This window comes from Asparagus officinalis, chromosome 3, assembly GCF_001876935.1.
Source record: "Asparagus officinalis chromosome 3, Aspof.V1, whole genome shotgun sequence".
NCBI classification, from domain to species: Eukaryota; Viridiplantae; Streptophyta; class Magnoliopsida; order Asparagales; family Asparagaceae; genus Asparagus; species Asparagus officinalis.
Window position 1 is genome coordinate 34,750,205 of NC_033796.1, and position 23,739 is coordinate 34,773,943.

A 23,739-nucleotide genomic window follows, 5' to 3' on the forward strand; every position below is an offset into this window, starting at 1 on the left:
CGGGCCGGGATCAATTGCACAGGTGTGGACCAGCTGATAGGCCAGAAAATCGTCCAGGCCGGAATCCACCCTAATTACTGAATAGCTCCAAAAGGTTGAACATGGCAAAATTTTAAAACACACCCATTTGCAAAAATATTCCCAAAAAAAGATCTGTTTTGAAAATATTCGCAAAAAACGACACAGTTTCAGTCTCAGGCTGAAACTGGATCGTTTTTTGCGAAAAATGTTCCCAAATTTTACGGGAGTTGAACTCCCATGAAGTTTTTTTCAAAACAAAATTTTATGAGAGTTGAAGTCCCGTGAAGTTTTGTTATAAAAAGACTTCATGAGAGTTAAACTCCCGTAAAGATTAGGAACATTTTTTCTAAAAACCGGCTCAGTTTCAGCACTGTGGCTAACTAGCCCGTATTTTTAAAAATATAAAGTGGAAACAGGTCTTTTTGGGAATAAATTTGCAAAGGGGTCTGTTTTCAAAAATTGTTCAACATCTGGCCGGCTCAGATTCCCGTTCCATGGCGACCGATACCGTTCATCGGAGAAGAAGAAGAAGCTCCTTCTCATCTTCCCTTCGCTCCCTTGTCCGAGGTACTCACAGCTTTTCAGTAATCCCTAGCATTAGGGTTTGCTAATCTCCTTCATTGAGAAGCGATACGTTATAGGCTCAGATCCTATGTAAAACACCTAGATTTTGAGATAAAGGCAGGGTATTATTTTTCTTAATAGCGAGGGGGAAAATAATTGAGGGATATAATAGAGACTGAAGTGAGCAAATGGTTATTATAATTGCTATCAGTAGTTAGTGCCGGTTTTATAAGCAAAATAAGTTTTAGAGATCTTTTAGAATTGGAAAGAGTAGTGTTGCCGTATGTTTTCAATTGAGAAAAAGATTTTTAGACTCTCGGTTTCAATATATCAAAGGGGGCTAGTGACGAACGTACCATCTTTGTTTAGCATACTAGAAGAAAAGATTCTGTACCAGATGGAAGCTCGTAGACTCAAGCCCAATCCATGGGCAGTTCGCGTCACTTATTGCTCATTTTGTTACCTACCCATACATGCAACCTCCTTTGTAGCCCATTGCAAATTTTCCATGTTATCTGAAACACTCAATGTCAGTATTTAAAATTCTCCGAGACTTTTGCTTTGTATAGTTTAAGTTAAACTATCATGAAGTATGAGGAGGCTATTTTGTATTTGCATTGTGAAACTAGTTGGAAGGTACATGATATTTTAATTTCCGCACTCTTCTTCTGTGGTTGTAGTTGTGTGAGAATGAGACATCAACGACGGTCGATCCTAGCTATATTATTTCTTTGATAAGGCAGCTTTTGCCAAGGGATGTGGAGAAACCGGATGTCAGCAAAAGCCCTAGTAGTGTGAAGGAAACAATGGTCATGCAAGCTCATACGGATCTGTGCTCAAATGGAGATATGATTAAAGGTTATATAGAGAATTTTCAACATCTCCCTGTTGATAAAAAAGGTTCATCTTTTACGAATGGGGATGATGGAACACACCAAGAATTTGGTGACGAGGAACGAGCTGGTATTCCTGAACATACTGGGGATTCTGAAATAAAAGACCCTTGGGAAGACTCTGGTTGCATTTTATGGGATCTTTCTGCAAACAAAAGTCATGCTGAATTCATGGTACTCTTAACTATTCTTCATGTCCGTTTGCTATCTCCTTTGTTCCGTCGACTTTGTGGGATTCATTTACACTTGTGTATGCAGAACTCATTCTTTGTCTTATTCTTATGCTAGCTATGTCTTTCTATCTATAACCTCAGACAATCATGCCATGTGAAGCTTATTTAAGAAATCAAAGCTAATGAAGTCAGACTTCTGGATGACTGCTAAGGAAAGGAATTCCTTAAATTGATAGAATTTGCCAACATATCACAGAAAAGGATTCAAAGAATGCCATGAGCCAACTTGAAACTTAACTTGATGAAGCCAAAACCAATAATTATCCTTTTAAGAGCTATTCCATCTTTTGCATGAAAGCGTCTTTGACATTCAGAAGTCACTAGTCAGAACCATGTCTGCAAGCCTCTAAGTACAGGCTTGTGCTTTTGTAGGTAATTGGCCAGCAGGATAAACTAAACCTACTCAGGAAAATAGTGTCTGGCGAACAGATGCCCTCTCTGTAAATAACGCAACTAGTTCTTCGTACTGTCTCACCCTTACTAGTTGACTTAAGAACTCCGGGTATATCATGATTTGTCACCAAGCTCTCCAGTAACTAGTTCTTCATTCTGTCTCAGTGTCTCACCCTTACTATTTGACTTAAAAACTCAGGGTACATCATGACTTGTCACCGAGTTCACCGGGTAGATATAATGACTAATGTAAATGTGAGCAGATGTAAAATGTATGTCATGACATAACCATGTAATGACCATATCTACTTGCTATCTCCTAAATTCAGAAGAATGGCGTCACTGTTTACTTGGTTTATTGAATTTCAGAAACGTCAGTAGTTTTTAATACCCCCCACCCGGCGCTTAGTAATTGTACATCTGATTCCACTGATGATTTGACATTTTAGGTTCTCACATTCACTTTTACAATTTTATTTTCCTTTTGAAACTAAATTTTCATTACATAGTGTCGAATGCTTGAAATATAATATCTGCAATTACTTTTTCAGGTTGACAACTTCTTGCTTGACGTGCTGTTAGCAAGCCTCCTTGTTTCCAGATCTCTCCGGGTTACGGTAAGCTTCTATTGCATCCTATCATCTCTGTATATGCATTAGTCAGTACATTCATGTGCTGTCTTTTTAGTACATTCATGTGCTGTCTTTCTTCTTCTGGCCCTAACTCCTTCAAATATTCATGCTGGACCTGGTGGCTGTTTTCTTTAATAATCAACACATTGTTCCCTTCTTATCTCCATATAAATTTTTTTCATGCTACCATGAAGAGACAAAAATGAATTAGTTATGTTGAAGCTAGTTATAATGAGGACAATGGATTAACAATTCCCATTAGAGGGCAAAAACTCAGTGAAAGTTAATGCAACCTTAAAACAATGTTTGTCATGTTGTCCGTGGTTTCCAAAGGGTCCTGTAATTTGGATAGCCTGTTAACTGAGACTATTAAGATTATATTTTCTTTCTCTTCTATTACTGAAATTAGTGAAACTAAAATGGGATTCTTGAAGTGGAAGTCCTGCGATGATTTATAATCATCGGCACACTTGGAAAATTAGGTTCTGTAAGAGGCGCATGAACCATCTACTATTCATTTGTGTGACACCTTTTGTGGTTTCCGGATATCACAAATCCTAGAAGGTGACAGAACTTGTAAAGAAACTGATTAAAACTGCAACAGAGACAAAATATAGAACCAAACTGCAAGTTAAAACTTGAAATCAACAATTTGATGAGTGGCACATTGAATTTCAAGCTAGTAGGATTTATGTCGGAAAATGATAAATGAATATTTTTCATCTCATTATTGGAGGTTAGAAATTGTAACGTGAATAGCTGAAAATTAAGTGAAGGGCATGAGTCAGCTTATAGAGCTCAGGTTTATTTTGATGTTGATGGTATGGTACATGGCTTTAGGATTTATGGGTCTTTCAGTTGCTCAGAGACATTGTTTATACTCCCTGATAGGAAAGCCCTTATTCATGCTAGGAACTTAACCTGTGGATACTTTTGAACAACCTGAAAGACCATGAATGTGAAATATGAAGCAAAATATAGAATCAATGAACTCATGCAGTGCATTATGTTATGTAAGGTTTAAGGTTTCAAAGTTGTGCTGCATATTATGGAGACAACACAATATGGTACTCGTGTTTCAGCTTATACTTCCCATGCTTTTAATTGTTTGTTGTTTTAGAGTTTATATCATTAGAAAATATTCATAAAAACTCTAAATACTCAATAATGGTGGTCTTGAAGATACCTGGATATCTGGAAAAGAACAACTCTATATATACACTGCAAATAATATAGGCTAGCATAATGTTAAGAGTTTTCCATGAAAGTTCTTGACGAAACAACACATTTTGATGAGTTGAGCACTTCACTTGATTGAGACTGAATTCAACTATAGATGGATATAGTATAAATGTGTGTCCTTATTTTCGAATTTACATGTATGCTATTTATAAGGTTTCTGAACATGAAATTCAACGCTTTACTAGTTATCCTTCATGAAGCACTGAAGCAGGGGTGGATGAGGTGGTTAGTTAAAGAGTAAGTTGGATCTTTCTTTATACAGAATTGGTATCATGATTTTGAATGAGTACTCGGTCGGTTCCACAAAACAATACAAAATAGAAGATTAGCTATGGCTGAGTAGATCGATTTTTCTTGAGGAGCATTGAAGCATTTTTCTTCTTTGAAAGTCCTTGTTTTTTACTAATACATATCTTGTTGATCTCCATTCTGCAGGAAATTTGCCTGGGGATCATTGGAAATCTAGCCTGTCATGATGACCTAGGCAGAAGAATTGTTTCTAAAAGTGGTTTGATTGAGACAGTTGTTCAACAGTTATTCCTAGATGATTCTACTTGCCTTTCAGAAACATTCAGGTAATGATCCTACTATATCTACTTTTCATGCTGAATGATTAGCATATAACTTAGGATGCAACCAATTCGGTTAAATGAATGTAAATACTTTATTAGAATTATATTGTCAAAACATTATCTAAATGTTTATTTGTTACATATTTAGTGCTGTTTACAGTCCTATTTCTATGCCTACAAACATCCATAGTTATTGAATTACCCTTCTATACATGATAATGGGGGTAGATGAGTGAATTATTCTACTATTATTGCTTCTGAGCTCACTTGCAAGTCAAGGCATCTAGTGAGTACTATGTTTTGGGAACACTATCATATGTTTCACTTTTGCAGATAGAAGATGAACAACAAAGTCTACTTAGGTGCTTTGAAACAATGCTTCTTGTGTCAAGCAGGCTAACAGAATCATTCTTGTCTATATGAGGTGGAGGCATAGTTTGGAATTTTTATTTGAACTATAATAGCAATTCTACTCAAGAAAAATTAATTACATCTTTCAAAAAGTTGTATATATCTTCTGTTACCTTGGGCTGGCTATTTGTGCGAATGTATGTGATCAGTTTAGTGTTATGGATGATTCTTACATCTATTGCGCATAAACTCCAGCTAAATAATAGCATTCTGGTTCATTTGCCATGAAATTCTGTAGAGAATAAACATGATTATCCAGGAGATATACCTTCTTGTGTTTGATTTTGTAAGCTCTTTCTCCTTTTTTTTTGGATTTCTTGCTACCACTTGCATGTTATTTTTCTTATATATACGATAAAGCCACTTTTCCCCTCTTAAATCCTCTTCATGTTGCCCTTAAGGCCAAATATGATGGTTTGTTGAAGGATTAAAGTTTGACAATGTGCTCCTCATTTCTTTGCCACAGGCTATTAACTGCTGGTCTTCAAGGTAACAAGTTTGCCTCTTGGGCTGAAGCATTGTTACCTGATCAAGTTCTTCTACGTGTACTCTGGATAATTGGGAACACATTAAACACTGTGCTATTAGGAAAGGTATTGTAATCCGGAGATTTATCTTTTGGGAATTTGCTGAACAATATCTGTCAATCAAAAGATCCTCTTACCATAGGCTTTGCTTCATTGAGATTACTCTGATAGAGACATATAGTTAAGTTTATATTTGTATGTTGATTACAAGCATGGAGAAGAGGGAGTGACGAAGTAAGCATACCGCGATGCTGCAATACTAAACAAACAATTTTTGGACTGTTACAGTACATGCGATAAATCTGTTTAATGATGAATCCCAGATCAAATCTTTTCATGAACTGTACACAGCATTAATTTTTGATCTACTGCATGATATTCTTACATGCCTAAAGCTGAATTTTTTGAAGGTTGCAAATGGCTTTGTTTCTCCATAGTTTTTTTGACTTGGTTATTCTAATTGCATAACTTGGATGTTAATGCACTGTTCCATTAGATGTTCACTTTACTGAATGGACCTTCTGCAGCAGAATATGGAATATAAACACCTTCTCCTTTGCTCACCCTAGATTTTGCTATGAGAAAGAGAATATATGCTATGCCTTGAGATGTACAGTATTATGTTTTTATGACTTCAAATAAGAAGCCTAGTTTCCTGTCTTTCTATATTTTTCTTTCAATGCATTTTGTAGGAAATTTGTACTCGATTGCAATTGTCTTGTTATTCTTTGACAATATTTTATCAGGCTATCCTTGTTTTAATGCAATAGGACTGAAAATCACCTGATTATTGTCACAGTGATTTTTTTTTTAAAAACTTCTAATCATGAGACAGAAAGTTTATTATGGATCCATGATATACGTTCTGATTTTGACAGAGCACTGATTTCTTGCTGACCATCGTCAGTAATCAAGAAGTGTCAACTATTCTGCTCCAACCTTTGGTAGAACTGGGGTTACCAAATCTTATAGCCGGTCTATTAGCAAGTGAACTGAGCAAATTAGAAGACGAAACAAAGCTAGAGAGGTAAATTTGAACACACTCTTAGCTTATTTTTATTTGATTTCCTATCTTTTTAGTTTCAGCCGCTATATTTGAAGAAAGCTAAGTTGCATGGAAATAGGTACGGGTACAGGTACTAGTACGGGTACGGGACACGACAAAGCTGTAAAATGTAGGGTACGGGGACACAGCTATATATATATATATATAGTATATATATACTATATATAAAAGAATAAAAATAAATATATAAATATATAATAATATATAAATAAAATAGACAATGTACATGAGATCATTTTTCTTCCGCTTCATGTGTCGTTAGAATTAAAATTCCGATCACATTTTAAAGTTTCTTTTATCATATTGATTATCATAAATTGGAAACTACGCATTTTTTTACTAGACATTCAAACGACCCTTGAACTATATAATTTTAATCTTGGGTATGGACTGAAACGAACCCGAAACATATCTAACTAGTTTCAAGAAACGGACGTGAAGTGTAAGCTATAGTCCAAGAAGTGTTTGACAAGTGTTTTAAATTAACACATATATCGTATAATTGAGTACATGACGTGATAAATGCATGCATATATGCAAGAAGTGTCCATGAAGTTTGGGTACGGTAAAGTGTCGGGTATGTGTCCGGTATGGGTACAGCTTCATTATAGAAGTACTCGGATAACATAGGAAGAAAGTATAATGCTCTAGCTTTATTATGAAATAATTTTTCTTCTTCTTTTTTGTCCTCTTTCTGCCCTCATTATCGTCTATGAACATTTCTAGCTTAATCTTCCCACATTAAAGGAAACTATTATTAGTTGACAAATATGGTTGTGAATTTTAGGAATTAATTTAATCTTCAAGATACGTTTTATGGCTCACAATTCGTTTGGAGCTTAGCCTGGTCTTGGCCACTTTAGGCGACCAAGGCCATAAGGCCAAGTTCAGACCTGAATTCTTACGTTTATATCTTTAGAATAGTTAGATGTGCTAGACACACTAATTGCTAACTCTGAGTGCTTGGAATAGATAAGCTTTAATAAGAATCAAGTCCAGTTCTTCCACAACCTCCCATAAATTGTTTCTCATTAACTCAATTAGCTGTGAGAGTTCTTGTGGTTTTCTAGTTGTCAGTTTTCAAAAGTTCTAGTTTGTTTGGTCCAATGCGTGGAATTAGCTATTTTTGGGAGAAAAAGTTCACAATTTATAAATTTATGAAAAAATGCAATTCTGCACTTCGTCACTCAAAAACAACAATTACAAGTTTGAGATTCTGGAGAGATATCCGAAAGAGACTAGATCTTGGCTCCGTTGACTACACAAACATAATTGCTTGAGTTGTCGAGATTATCTTGATACGAGTTGCCGTGCGAGCACCTTTGATCGCGGAATTATCAAAGGTGGGTAGAGGAGAAAACAATAAGAACACAAGAATAACGTAGGTTTTGGGCGAAGGAAAATACCTTCTCTAGATTATGAGTATGCAATTTACAATCTCTCACAATCTCACTCTAGAATTGAAGAACAGGCTCTCCAAATCTCAATTACAATTTTAATCTCTCTTGATTAAACTCTCTGATTGTTTTAAACCCTAAAACAATCCCTTATATATGTGTACAAACGAGGGTGGCAAAGTGGTAAATAACCAAACCCAACCAAAATAGGAAAACACGTAAATAGAGTCCTTAACGAATCTGGAAAACTCTGATGAGTCGACTCATGACTGAGATGAGTCGACTTGTCCGAAACTGGACAAAACTCAAGACCAGGAATGAGTCGACTCATGACTGAGATGAGTCGACTCATGACCTCATATGAGTCGACTCATAACTGATGAGTCGACTGGTCAGAGACGAACTGCGAACTGGGCTTGGTTTCGTGAGTCGTCGACTCAACCTGATGAGTCGACTCATGTACATGTATGAGTCGACTCACAGGCTAAAATCTGGATACTTTGACTCTTCGATTCTCTGCCTCGTTTCTCTCTCCAACCTGCGTTCCCTTGTACTGTTTGACACCTCTATTCTCATGCTATCATGAGAATCATCTATCCTCAAGCTCCCATGAGGATCGCTAAGTTCCGAAGAGAAGATACACCCGTATTATATCTTCATTGTGGTTGTCGAGGGGAGCTCTATTTGAAGAACTCAAACTTGTGTAAAAGGGGTTTTCTTCGAATGAGAAGTTGAACTCCAATGAAGTATAGTTTCTCTTGGAGGGATCAGCTCCAAAGATAAACAAAACCCCAAGAAGGAGAGAAAGTGGTGAAAAACACCAAGCTTTGCAAGGCAAAGTAGTCGGATAATCCAACTATGGCCGATGAAGGCAAAAAAATCTTGGTTTTGCAAGAGCTGAACTCTAGGTCATGGAGCTCATTTGGGGGCAGAGATGAAGGAGACAACCGCCAACAGGAACCCTAGGTAAGAAGAAGCCAGAGGAACCAAGAGCCCATGAAATGGTGGAGATAGGGGATATTTATAGGCTGAATCTGGAGGGGGCTGCGGAGCTAGCTTCAATTGCAGAGCTGACACCGCCGTACTAACATAATTGTAGTGCAATACTGTACAGAACTTTTCAGAACTTTTAGTGTTGCGGAGCTATTGTTGTTGGCGCCACAGGGCTAAACTGTGAGATCAATTTGATTGCAGAGTGGCTGTAGCAGCTTTGTTACCTCCGCGATCCAACTATATATGGTCGTGGGGATAAATCATCATAGTCTCTAAAGGAACGGTACTGAGCGCACACATTGTAGCAAGGAACAATGATTTCTCCTCTGACACATGTCAACATCAGTTTGAATCGCCGCCCAAAGAAGAATTTGGCAATCATTGCAGGGCTAATCTTCCTTGCCTTGCAGGATTAAGCTGAGTTGTGCTCCATGCGGTTAAGTTGTGCTCCGGGGGTTACTGTAGGTCCATGAGGTTGAACTTGATTTTGCTCCAAGGGGTTAACTTTGACTTGTGCTCCACGAGATTGAACTTGATTTTGCTCGTGGGGTAAATTTTGACTTGTGCTCCGTGAGGTTAGTTCTCCTTCATCCTAGCAGGGATAGCTCCTGAGCGGAGTTATTAACTCCGTGACACTAAATTCGATGATCTGATTCTGTTTGGGGTTAAGGTTGAATTAGCCTGTTTTGACTTGGGATTTGCAGTTATCTTCTCCTCAGCCAACTTATGTGCTCTCAGGATATTTGATAAGTCCATTGATCATGTTAAATGACCAAATTGCCCCTGGTGGGCCCCATGCTACGTTGGGTTGATCTTGTTTGCATTTTTTTTAGCCCCTACATTAGCTATGATGCAATTCCTGTTGAATTTTTTGTCAAATGTGCTTTAACTATGCGTATCTGTGGTATTCACGTGAAAATGTTTTTAAATTCATTGATCATGTTAAATGACCAAATTGCCCCTGGTGGGCCCCATGCTGCATTGGGTTGATCTTGTTTGCATTTTTTTTTCTGACTGCCTACATCAGCTATGATGCAATTTCTGTTGAAAATTTGAATTTTATGTCAAATGTGCTTTAACTATGTGTTTCCGTGGTATGCACATGTTTTTTATGATGGTATTTTAGGTTTTCTATTCTTGTGTTTTTTATGATGGTATTTTAGGTTTTCTGTTCTTGATTCAATACTGGGCTTAGTTGAAGCGCTTTCTGCTACTGATAATTATTCAAAAGTGATCATTTCGAATGAGGAACTCCTGCCGTTGATTTGTGCTTTGCTCAAGCTGCCCGAGAAAATTGAGGTATCTGTTACATGGGAGCAACACATAATTCTTCATAAATGCTCACAGTTAATATGCATATGATGAATATATTACCTCAAAACTCTATATACTTTAGAACAATAAATTGTTCACAAGTAGCTTGGATTGTAGTGTTGGATTCACATCATACAGAACTCAGTTATCTAGCTATTTTAAACAAAGGAAGCGCAGTCTGATAAACTTAGATACAACTAAATTGAACTGAGCTTTATTCTGCAAATTATATTTGAATTATTGCTTGGATGTTGAGGAGTGGATCCAACTTTATTTGGTGTGGAATTCACATGCATTTCGAATCAATTTAAGAGATCATTTTGTGTGCATGTTCTTTTTATCAATTCATGGTACTAGAATCATTTAGAAAGTACAAATTTAGGGGTTGTAAACATAAAAAGAGCACAAATTACCAAATAATGTGAATGCTGGTTTTGAACTGCAAACAATTTCCAAGTAATTGACAGCTGTGGTTTACAAACGTTTTGGGCTTTTTACATCTTCACCCTCCAAATCTTCCATATTTTGGAAACTAAACTCATACGAAAAATAAAATAAAAATAAAAAGGGTTTTTACATCCATACCACATTTACTTTTATCAAAATTGATACTTACCACCTTTAAAGTTTTTTTTATCAATACCATCTTTACTTGCAATGTGACATCTAAATCTTTGCAATGTGACATCTATTTGAATTTTTTAGCCTAAAAAACACTTGAATCGACAATAATACCCTCACCCCAAACACGTGCAAAGCATGTGTGTCCAATTAATTGTAAGTTTTTTTTTCAATATTAGTCCCCAAAATCTTTCATGTTTTGATACTAGACCCCAAAATCATCATATTTTTGAAATTAGTCCCCCCAATTGATGTCCTCTTCAACGACTGGCGTCACCCTCACCGGAGCGGATTATAGGGAGGCCTATTTGTTGATCTTTTATTCCTTGGCTAGGTTTTTTTTTTCTTTTTTTTGGAAAGGGGGTTGGGGATTCTTAGATTGGAGGCAGAGGGAGGGAAGATTGAGGGGAGCTGAGGTTAGGGTTTGGGGGAGAATTGAAAGAGGAGGATTGAGGGGAGATGTGGTTAGGGTTTTGGGGATTGGGCTAGGGTTTGAGGATTGGGGTTAGGAGATCCATGATGGTGAGAGGGAGGGAGGGAGGCTAATTTCAAAATATGAAAGACTTGGAGGACCAATATTTAAAAAAGACTTAAGTTTATAATTAATTAGGATACACGTGGAAAGAATGTGCTTTAATTAGGGGGTAAAATGGTTAGGTCACGTGTTTTTTATATTGAAAACTTAAATAAGTGTGACATTGCAAAGATGTTAGCAAGTAAAGGTGGTATTGAGCCGGGGAAAAAAACTTTAAATGTATAAGTATCAATTTTGATGAAAGTAAACGTGGTTTACATGTAAAAACCAAATAAAAACTGTATTTGCTAATTGTCACTTGAAATCAGAAAGTCGATTACTCTATCCATTCTCATTGCAAGGAGCCAAATAAACTAGAGATGGTCATGAGATGCTAAGTTGCTGAAATAGTTTTGCATCATTAATGAGTGCTATCGTATAAATATTTTTGCATCTTTGATGAGTGCTATCATGTGATTCTCAATGTGTTATGGGAAAATATGTTTCTTTGAATGTTCTTCATTAGATGATTCTGAAAAAGCTCTCTGAGACAGGTTGCAAACTCTTGTGTTTCTGCTATTGTTATACTTGCAAATCTTTTGGTAGATGAGCAGCATATTGCATCAAAGTTTTCACAAGGTATGTGGCAATACCTCGTCAATACTCGAAACTATGGTCACCCTTTATGGAATACGTAACTGATGCAAGACATATCCATACTTCCAGATTTTTCATTTCTACAGGGTCTGCTTGAAATTCTACCTTTAGTTTCTGAGGACCCGCAATCCCGAAGTGCATTCTGGTGCATCATGGCGAGGCTGCTGGGTGAAGTTCAAGAAGACGATATTAGCATCTCTGCCCTCCAGCAATTTGCATCCCTGTTTGCTAATAAATCTCATCTCATAGAAGAAGACATTGAGAGTCATCCAATGGAGGACTTGGATGAAAGCCCCAGCATCCCTGAGGGTCATAACGCAACAGCTATCTTTGTATCCTAGCAATCCGAGATGAAATTTTTAAGCCTTTGATTTAACTCTGATTCCTAATTCCTACAATTATTTTTTCCTTGTTACCTTGACCTCGATAAACAGCTTAGAAGGCTTGCCTCTATTTTAAAGAAATGGGTCTCCGTGAAGTCAGCTATTCCAGAGAAAGGGGTCGCTGACAGCAATGAGGACAATGAGAGTAAAATTCAAAGGTTATTGCATTACTGCTGCAAATATGTAAGATTAAAATAGATTTCCAACTTATGCTCCTTGTACAGTTTTTTATTAGTAAATTATAGTCAAAATGCTATTGTGATGAATGAAAATGAAGTATCGTTATTTAGAACATCTTATCTCTGCCGTTGGATTATAGTGTCAGTCCGTTCTACTTATATGATATATATAATATATTATATATAGTATAATATATATATATATATATATATATATTACTAGATAATATATATTAGGAGAAGAGAGAGAGAGATGAGAGACGAGAGATCGAGAGAGAGAGAGAGAGCTGCAAACACTTTGTCCGCTCATATTGCCTAGCGACTCACTTACATGATATAAATATTTTTTATATTAATTAAACTGAATGGCTAGAAGTTGCTGGGTGACATACAATAATCTATACTATAAAATTATATATATATATATCTATATATATATATATATATATATATATATATATATATATATATATGAGAAATATAGAGAACATTGGCACCAAGTTCTTTCATTGAACTTAGTAGTGACATGGCTAGATATGACCCTTACATCATGTCTCGAAGATTGAGCCTTTTTTTTTTGGAGTAGGTGAATAATGATTGAGGATATATCTATCGCTTTGAATCTATAAATCTATCTCTTTGAATCTTAAGGTTATTAGTTAGTGAAGGATGATGCAACAAGCCTCCGAGTATAAATCTTAAAGTTAGATGGCTACTAAATATCAGTTTTTGATATTTGTCTTGAAGACATTATCAACTTGTCCTTCTCCACGAAGTTCATGGCAACTAGCAGTCTCCAATGTTCATGGCAACTAGCAGTTTCTAATATTTGTTTTCGACTGCAAGAGAACACCAACATACGTGACACAAGATACCATACATCAAGTATTTAGTTCTAATATGGCACTAAATAACTTTCACGAGATGCTAATACAATGCATTGTTCAGACACAGCAGCTGTACTTTAGACCACAATTTCATATTTGTTAAAAAAGAGAGGAAAAAAAAAACACTGCTATTATATATTATTATTTAAATGTAATGCCATCAAGTTGCGAGGCTCTTCACTCGCACCCTGAAACTCTTGAGACTCTAGAACCGAAGAACAAATCTAAACAAACCAAAAGCAACCTACAAGACCTACGACGACGAAGAGCTGAAACCTTCAGAATCTAAAAAAAAAAAGGGAACCTAAACAAATTGTGTAGGCTAAGGACGATAAAGGTCATACTGAGACCATAGCTTATCCTCACAAGCCTCTCCTCCATGGAACCTCTCCCACGGCCTCATCGCGCTCCAATGCACCAGACTGACCTCCCCTTCGCCGTACATCACCTTGCAATCTCCATCCAAATCCAACTCGATCCTGTCCCATCTCTCATCGATCCCCTCCGCTGCTCCTCTAAGCGCCATCACCATCGGGTCGTAGATCCACTCCCCCTTCTGCATCCTCACCATCAGCTCCTCAACCCTCTCCGAGTAGTTGCCTTCCCTCCATCTCCCCAAGTCCACCACCATCACCCCTGTCTTGAAGTAACACTGCTTCTTCGCCACGCAGTACCTTGGTGCGGCGATGACGGAGCTGTTATGGCGGAACCTTGTGTTCCATAGGTTCGCTATGTCGTCGAGAACAATGGTATTGGGGCTTAGATATATGACTTTGTCGACAGACGGTGGTAGGACATCGGCCAGGTAGCCACGCGCGTAGCTCAGGGAGTCGTGCACGAATTTTTGTTCGACGAGGGCTTGGACGGCTTTTTGTTCGAAGGTGGAGATGCGGAAGCTGAGCCAAGGGAAGATGAACTCGAGGAGGGCTCGGTAGTTGTTGTTGTCGTCGGAGGGGGAGATGAGGAAGTGGAAGCGGAGGTTGTTGGGGCAAGAAGAGTGGGAGAGGATGGAGAAGATGGAGGAGACGAGGCCTCTCAGGGAGTTGAAGTCCAGGGTCATGGCGACGTTGACGTGGGCATTGGAGCAGCCGTGGTGGTGGGAGTTGTTGGGTATCGGTGCTCGTGAGAAGCTTTGGAGGAGGGGAGAGTTTTGGGACGTGGGTTTCTTGAAGAAGTTTGCGCGAATCGCGACGGAGGGGGAGATGAGGAGGAGGAGGACGAGGAAGAGAGAGGGGGCGACGGGAGACGAAGCCATCGCTCGAGAGATTTGAGATGCGAAGAAGGGGGCTGTTTAGATGCTATATTTATAGGAAAATAATCTTAGTCCTCCTGAGAATAGGAAGACAAATTCTGATAGAATTACTAAAGAGATTGTTGGATGTCGGTAATTTTGGAATTGATGTAAACTAGATAGGGAGGCTCATAGTCGTAGAATCTTGTTCTGTACGTAGTTGAACTCAACAAATTCCAACGGTATTTGGGAAGGGAACATATTGTTTTTATTGTTGCCTTAGAAACAAATTTGTTATGACTTTTTAAATTAGGATCATGAAACAAATTTGTTATGACTTTTTAAATTAGGATCATATCTGTTTCAGTACTCCATTTAAATTAGAATTCTGCTGCCTGATAAACACAAATTGTAGCAGCATCAAGACTAGGAGAACAAGTTTCGAAAGATTATTTTCTTGAATTCGAGTATTACAAGATCTTTTTAATTTTGGGGTTTTGGAGTTCGAACTGAGGTAAAATAACAAGGTTTATGACGGTAGAAGCTATTCTATACTTTTAGGCTATTCACTAGAGTTGTCTTTTCATAATCCTGGAAATTAAAGTTAAAAGCTTATAAAGTATCGAAAAAAGCTTAGATACAGATGCAAATTTTAGAAAAATGTTCATATATATCATAAACAAATTTGGCATCTAATCAGAAATTTTCAGGGAAACTTGTTAAAGTAGTTTATTGTGCCCTAGCACGTCCAAATCCAATGCAGTTATGCAATATTCTTTAATATTAATGAAGAATTTGTTATTGCTCTTATTATTATTATTATTATTTTTGGTTGGATATATTCATATAATTGTTATAACATCACTATAAATTATTTGATTAGATCATGTGTTGTCATCAATCGCTTGCGAAGATATTTGATGTGATTTATAATTTTTATTAAACTTAAATTGTAATTTATAACTAGTATAAAATAAATATATTATAATAGGTTATAATGTATGATGTTGACATACAAATGTAGCGGTGGGCAGACTTAACTATTGGGATGAAGAATTGCCTCGTGTGGTCATAAACACGTCAGGAGTCTGGATGCATGCAGTATCATAGTATATATATTTGGATTCTCTAGCACAATGCATGTACCCAAGTTATAAAGAATTCAAATTGTTACATGATCTTTTAGACCCGATGATATCATTGTTTTCGAGTCCATAATCTAGTATGCAAACAACTTAATCAAATTTTTAGATTGAGCAAATACTACAAAGCTGAAATATTTGGCCGCTAGGTTCATTTGGGTAAACAATGAATATTTAGATACAATCTAGCTTGCACATTATAATGAGAATAATGCATATATATCACACAAAGGTATTAAAACAAAAGTTTTGCCAGCATGTGGTTTTGAAAACATATTTTTAAAAATGTAGTTTCTTATAGTGTTTTGATATTTCAAGTTAATTCTATGTTTATGGAGGAATTGCAATTTGGCAATGAGCAAAGAAGTGTTTTGCTTAATAGTTGTGCACAAATTAGTCAATAGTCAACGACTGGACGTAAGTTTTTTTTTTAAAGGTATCATATTACAATAAAGCTTTCTAAACGATTTTAAGGATTAGAGGTTAAATGTTAAATTAAAATTATTAATTCATAAAATTGTAAATTAATTAAATTAATAATTCGCTCTTGACATGAGAGTCTGGCTCAGTAATTTCTTTAGACCCGAGCCTCATGCAATGCAAGTGTTTTTTTTTCGTTTGCAAATTGCCACCACCTAGCTTTTATAAGGATATTCCGACATTGGATAAATAGTCAAAGGTTAATTAACAATTAATAGTCATATAAAAAGATCACGTATCGTTAGGATTGTCTCTTTAATTCTTTGTATATAACTTCATGTAGTTAAAACGTTAGAGTTCTATCATGACGAGGAAGTTAAGTCTTACCATAATGAGGAGTTTATATCCTATCCAAACTTTTAGGGCTCGTCATAAGGTTGCTTGGTTTCTTCATAAGGATCTTATATCCTTATAAACCAAGGTTAAGTAGATCCCAAGACAGAGCCCAAAAACAGGAAAATTTCTTAGGAATAGATGTATGGTACTTAAAAAAATTAAAAATTTAAAAAGAAAAAAAAATGGGAAAAAAAATGAAGAAACTTATTAAGTTCTTGAGCCTGAACAAGGTTTGAGGGAAAGATCAAAAAATTATTACTGCATATCATGATTCCACCAAAGCTGAGAGTTGAAACAATACCTAACTTACATCCCCAAGGGGAAACTATGCTAATTTGAGGATAACAAGAAATTGTGAAAATCCAATTCGGCTATTCAATACATTTAACTGTCGCTATTGCATACGGGTGCAAATAGTTTAAGGGCGACAGTAACATATTACATATGCATCAAAGATTTCCAACATAACAGTGCTGGGAGGAAATATGATGTGCAGATAGCAAACATTAAAAGAAAAGGGTTATTTAGATATTAGTCCCTCAAATCTTCAAAACTTCCTTATTAGTCTCTCAAATCTCAATAAATGCTCATTACTCCCTCAAATTCTAGTGTTATTGCAACATGGTCCCTCCTTGACCAAAACACCCTTAACTAAGGTTTCTTGAAGGGTTATTTGCGATTTGGCACTCTAAAGTTTAAACTTTTTAAACTTTGATACCCTAAAGTTTATTGGCACTTTGATACCCTAAAGTTTACATCTTTTTTTTAACTTCAATATCCCCAAAAGAATTTATGACACTTCGATACACCAGAAATTCGCATATTTTTAACTTTCATATCCTAAAGATTCCGCAAGGTCGTGCCCACCTCACTAAAACTCTAAAACTAAAAATGCAACAATAATAGCAAACAAACCAAAAGCGACCTACAACACCTAACAAAAAAAGATGAACTAAATAATGGGAACCTTGTCTCTCTAGTTAAGTTTCTATTCACAGGTATGAAGAGTCTGAATGATGCAAATCATAATGAGACCATAACTTATCAGCATCACAACCCTTTCCTCCATCAAATCTCTCCCATGGCTTCTTCTCCTTCGCACTCCAGTGCACCAAACTAACCTCCTCTCCACCGATCGATAACCCTACACCCTCCGTCATCGTCACCACGTCCAATTCCACTCCATTTCTCAACAATCCCTTCCAAATCTCCAGCAAACACCAACAAAATCAGATCATAAATTCTCTCCTCCTTTTGCATCTTCATCATCCATTCAATCTTCTCCATATACTTGCCTTCCCTCCATCACCCCAAACCCACCACCATCGCCCCCGTGTCAACGTAACATACATCATCACCCTCACAATTTATTGGTCCAGCAATGACTGAGGAGTTATAAGGAAACTTCATGTTCCATGGGTTCACTATATCGTCAAGAACAATCACATTGGAGTCTAGATATACGACTTTGTCAACATATAAGGGTAAGATATAGCGAGATAGCGACGTGCATAGTTGAGATCATTTTGTTTGAAGTAGGATATTTCGAAATGGATCCCTGGGAAGATGACCTGGAGCAGAGTTTGGTAATTTTGGTTGTGGTGGTCAGAGGAGGAGATGACAAGGTGGAAGAGGAGGTTGTTAAGGCAGTAAGCGTGGGAGAGGATGGAGAAGATGGTCGTGACTCGGGCTCGGAGAGAGTTGGGGTCGGGAGTCATGGAGATGTTGGCAGGGCCCGTGGAGCTATGAGAGCAGTCGTGGGCTTTGGTGGCTATTGGTGCTCTTGAGAAGCTTGGGAGGAGAGTATACTTGACGGGATGAGTTGAGAAGGAGGAGCAGAGGAGGAGGAGGAAGAGAGGGGTGGTGATGGGAGATGAAGCCATGGGTTTTAAAGATTTCGGAAGGGAAGAATGGGGGCTACATTGATCTGGTGCTTATAGGAAGTTATTTGAGTTTTTTGGAAAGATTAGAGAACAACATCTGTAGAGTTGTGTACAATAGAGACTTTTTGAATTGTAATTGGATTTGAATAATTTAGATTACTCTAATTGAATCCAGACTATCAGTATGGTGATTCATTTGGGTTTGGAGTTGAAGTTGCGGTAAAGTAACTAAGTTGAACTCTACAACATCCAATCAGTATTTGGACAGGGAAGAAGTCATTATTTCCCCCCTAACAAAACACAAATTGTTACAATTTGAGATTAGTTAGAATTAGGTTTCAATAAAATTTGAAGTTTAAATTGGAAGTTGAGACTAGTTAGAGATTTGTTTGATAAGATTTGGGGTTCAAGTTGGAACATGAAATTAGTTAGAATTCTGTTTCAATAAAATTTAGAGATGAAATTGGAACTTTTTGCACAATTCTTCCTTAATCCTTAATTATGAACATAAAAATCTTATAGCTTCCTATCTTTAAATCAAAACTTATTTGTTACAGAAATATAACAACAAATTATGAAAATTCTATCAGGCTATACGATAGGCCTATCTTTCATGATGTGAAATTTAAACCTTTTGGCTTCTAATCAGTAATCCCATCTGTATATACTATGTAAACCTTTTGGATAAAGTACTGTTGGCACATTCTATACATACCAAACTTAAATCATTATGGAAAAACTAATTGTTTCTAGAAGATAACAACAAATTATCAAATTTCAATTAGGCCTTTCAATAGAGATATCTTTTGCTATATATATAGTAGATGAAAATAGTTTAAGAACTACTGAAATATATCTATAGAAGAGAACAAAACAAATAGGTGCAAATAACAGATAAAAATCCTAATCAATGAATGTGCATATAGCAAACTGAAAAGGAAGAATAATTTATATATTTCTGGAAACCTTTACTTGTATCAAGAGAAATATTACACTGCTACTTGCATTCTTTAAGAACTTACAAGATGAGATCAAGAAAGTATTGCAAATTCACCTGCAAAAGGGGAGAGAGCACAGCATATAAATAATAATCAGACAAACCTGGCATATGGCCTTACCCTGTGAGTTATATACTCTATTATGAGTACAGAAGGATATCCATGATCCAGCATCACACGAATTTGCCGTGATAGGATTACTCCAAACTTGGTGCAGTCTCTGTAGGATTGGCCTCAAATACATCAGCATTAGATGCATCTGGTTCTTCTAGTAGTTCTCTCGATTGGATCGACTCCTTGTACGCTGGAGTTTGCTTGAAATCTGCTGCCCCTTCATTATACGTGGCAGCAGCTATTCCGCCAGAAATCAGCTGCAATAACAATTGGCTTATTCATTTCGTCACAGCCTTCATAAGTAAAATGCAGTAGAAATGTATGTCAATCACAGCAATGGTACGGTTGGTACCTACAAAATCATCTACGTAGACTGATTTGTGTCTGTAAAAGTGTCAATATATAAGTTTAAGGACCAAGATCATATTTATAGCTTGAAATTCAAATGTTAGCAGCCAACTAATGAATTGGAGCAGACTAGGGCAAGTGAAAATAATACACTTGGAGAAAAGAAAAACAAAATAAGTGAAACAGAAAGCTATAAGCATGGATCCAAGGTAAATTTTAAAGAGTAGATGATGAAACTGATCTGAGAAAAAAGAGTCATCTGAATCTAAAACCAACTGAAAGTAAATCATTCTATGGCTTCTTCAAAATCGCCTCTATCTATTATAGTAAAACAAGCCTAATCTGGTGATCATGCAGCTCAATGACTATTTTTAATCCGCAAAGGTAATGAACTTCTAAATCCTTGGTCGGCATTACCATATCCTTCTTTGGAATCACACATTGGCAGGAAACAATTTGGATTCCTTCCAAATCAAGGTACATCAAATCCGGCTCTAAAGGTAGACAAAATTTTTATTAAAAAAATCATAAACTCGGTGGAGAATCAATAAGAAAGGGCCTATGACAGAATTTCTTCGTATTGTGATCAAGAAAATGTTTGCCAAATCAGGTTACCATCCCATGGATCTTCAATTGCTGAAGGATTAAAATTGAGATAACTAGCGTCCAGTCTGATTGTTGGGGATTAATGGAGCACACAAACAACCGTACACAATAAGGAGTACAAGCACCAAAACAACACCAAGAGTTTTTACGTGTTTCGGCCAAACATGCTTATGTCCACGTATTCCTCACTAGGAAAACTCACTATCTTCACAAACCAACACAATCAACATAAGTGATACACAAGTTTTTCACGAACAAACATAAAAACTAACCCTCACACATCTCCCACCTCTCAAGAAACCCGAGAACACCGATCACTCAAGAGCTCCAAGAGGCCTACCATCACACAACATCTCTCAGAGAATCCAAAAACACCAATCACCTAAGAATTCTAAGAGGATCCTCCCTCCAAACCTGGAGGATGACATTCCCAATACTAGCACACCCCTTTTTATAGGCTCCAATGCCAAGTTAAAGAAGTTGACCATTAATGCATCATTTCATCTCCTAGCCCTTCAAACTTTCACCCTCTGCACTCTTCAATTTTGACTAGCTTCTCAATCTTTCTCGTCAACACAAATCACTCCTCATTTATGAGATTTGGAGAGAATCCCAACACTGATCACACAGAATATTTAGCCCCTTGGTTGTAGCCATGCAGAACCACTCAAGATTGATCCCTTGTCACGCACATATAATTTCGCACAAGGTCAGGGTTGTCTAAGGTTTGAAATAAATATTCTTAGAGCATCTCCAACAGCTTCCCCATCTTCTTGGTATTCTAAAATTTGGAGAATTTTGAGCTTTTTTTTGGTCCAACAGATTCCCCATCTCATTCCCCAAAATGGGGATAGGAGAGAAAAAATAGAGAGCCTTCCCCAAATCTGCAAATATTTGGGGAAGCACTTTTTCACGTTCTTCTAGACTCAACCCACAAAAAACAACTTCATCTCCTCATTATAATAATAAATAATTTGGTCAAAATGGGGATTCTTCAAAATAATAAATAATTTATTATTTATTAGTCAAAGATGTAGAATATTTTTATTATTGTAATAAATGCATGATTCTTCAAAATGGGGAAGCTGTTGGAGTTGGAGCAAAAATAATTTGGAGAATATGACATTTGATTCCCTATTTTGGAGAAATTTTTGGGGAAGCTGTTGGAGATGCTCTTAGAACCAAGCCATATCCCTAAAAACCCATTTAAACTCCGCAATTGCGACATTTCCACTCCCCATCCTCCTCCTCCCCCTCCTCATCCAATGCAACACAGTACGCAACCAACAAAAACAATCGGCATAATCATGCGACAAAATTGAAAGAAGATGACAAGGGAAAATTGTACCCCAAAGAGGATGCCAAAAGCCCACATGTACTGCACGAAGAACCCGAAAGCATTCCACTGAGGGCCCTCCCAGAAATCAGGCTCCAATCCTTCCAGCTTCGGCATCGGCTCCTTCGAATACTCAATATCTCCTCCTCCTCCTCCTCCACCACCAACCTCAAACGGAGGAGGAGGAGGAGAAGAAGCTCCTGCTGCCTCCTCACCCGGATCCTCTTCTCTGTCTTCGTCGCCTTTCTTGGTTCTCTTCTCCAGTCTCCGGGTTCTAGACGAGGCCAGCCCTCTCGGCGCGCGCACGTGGCTGCTGCGGGGGGACACGTGGAAGGATAGAGGGAGGCGGGGGGGGGGTGATTTGTTGGGAAGTTGTGGCGGGCGGTGAGCACGCCGCCGCCGCTGCCGAACAGTAGCGTGGCCATTGGAGCGGGGAGGAGGCTCTGTGGGGGAAATTGGGAGATAAGGGAGTGGGTGTTGGTTTTTTTTTTTTTTATTTCATTCAGTGGCTCATGGTGATTTTGGAAACTGGCTCAATTGCACTTGAATACCCTATAGTTTCCCCTATTTGCGCCTATATACCCTCGTTTGTTTTTTTAGCATCACTTATGTTTAGGCTAAATTACACTTAAATGCCCTATAGTTTCACCAACATTGCAGTTAAGTAACTTCTATTTTAAAACCTAGCAAATAAACATGTCAAAGTATTTATATATTACGGATAAAATACCAAAAAGTTAAAATGTACCTAGTTTCTCTACATATCCAAGAACACGACATGATAGACGGTATTAAAGGGTAACTTTTAGAAGTTTTAGGGTACTTAAGTGAGACCATTAGAAACTAAGGATAATTAAATGCAATATTGAGGGCAACCGAAGCTTAACATTTTAAAACTTCGTAGCATTTATCGACAATATTTAAATGCTTTGGGATATTTATTTGCTCAGTTTTAAAATAGATGTCACTTAAGTGCAAGGGTGGTGATACTATAGGGTATTTAAGTGCAATTTAGCCCTTATATATACCCTAAAGTTTTTTAAAAATTTCCTTGAACACCCTCCTTTGTGCAATTTAAATTTCCCGAGGGATACTCACATGCTAATTTTGATACTCACATGCTAATTTTAGAACGTCTACTTGGAATATTTATTAAATTTATTGTTAAAGTTATTGAAATCATAGGTTAAAATGGAACTATGGTAGATTTAAAATATAATTTCAATAATTTTAACATTAAGTTTTAAAAAGTTAAGGGTTAAAAAGTTCTACAATTAGCTTGTTAATATCACATGAGAATTTTCGGAGGAAAATTCTTGTGTTTGCATAATTGAAGTCATTTAAATTCCAATTTTAAAAACTTCAGGGTATATAAGTGATGTTAAAAACAATTGAAGTATGTAAGTGCAAAGTAGGAAAATTATAGAGTAGTTAAGTGCAATTAATTAGGGAAAACTATAAAGTAGTTAAGTGTAATCAAGTAGGACATATTTATATTTATGACATTTACTTATCAAGTAAATGTTCAAGATGCTTACAAAAGTGGCCGACATTAAAATATATTTTTGGTTTTGACAAAAAAAAAAATTCTTAATAATATTACAACAATTATAACATAAAATTGGTAGTTAATTTTGGTTTTTAAAAGATATTACTGTAATTATACTAAAGTTCTGAAAATATATTTCCTTTTTTTAAAATTTCTAATTTTTTTTTGAAAATAAAAATTTTGAATTATAATATTCTAAAAACCTAAATATAATTAA

At 36.7% G+C, this 23,739-nt stretch overlaps 3 protein-coding genes and 1 pseudogene across 3 annotated transcripts in view; 2 read left to right on the forward strand and 2 right to left on the reverse strand.

Moving 5' to 3' along the window:
* Positions 1-12,727, forward strand: part of LOC109834937 (protein saal1) — a 65,215-nt gene extending 52,488 nt beyond the window's left edge. Inside the window, exons 2-11 of the mRNA XM_020402949.1 lie at positions 505-588; positions 1,266-1,652; positions 2,656-2,721; positions 4,414-4,553; positions 5,428-5,554; positions 6,367-6,515; positions 10,108-10,243; positions 11,948-12,032; positions 12,120-12,382; positions 12,485-12,727. Of these exons, the coding sequence (XP_020258538.1) occupies positions 505-588; positions 1,266-1,652; positions 2,656-2,721; positions 4,414-4,553; positions 5,428-5,554; positions 6,367-6,515; positions 10,108-10,243; positions 11,948-12,032; positions 12,120-12,382; positions 12,485-12,631 (1,584 nt within the window). The 3' untranslated portion in view covers positions 12,632-12,727. The remainder of the gene's footprint in view (positions 1-504; positions 589-1,265; positions 1,653-2,655; positions 2,722-4,413; positions 4,554-5,427; positions 5,555-6,366; positions 6,516-10,107; positions 10,244-11,947; positions 12,033-12,119; positions 12,383-12,484) is intronic.
* Positions 13,516-14,783, forward strand: LOC109834938. The gene is made up of 2 exons (XM_020402950.1): positions 13,516-14,220; positions 14,293-14,783. The coding sequence occupies exons 1-2, from the start codon at positions 13,879-13,881 to the stop codon at positions 14,623-14,625; spliced, it is 675 nt and encodes a 224-aa protein (XP_020258539.1). The 5' UTR covers positions 13,516-13,878; the 3' UTR covers positions 14,626-14,783.
* LOC109834939 lies at positions 17,517-18,571 on the reverse strand (annotated as a pseudogene).
* LOC109833739 lies at positions 19,495-22,462 on the reverse strand (the record flags this gene model as incomplete). The annotated part of the gene is made up of 2 exons (XM_020401530.1): positions 19,495-19,940; positions 21,986-22,462. Coding segments are annotated over 2 exons (651 nt in total), but the record flags the coding sequence as incomplete, so codon positions are not given.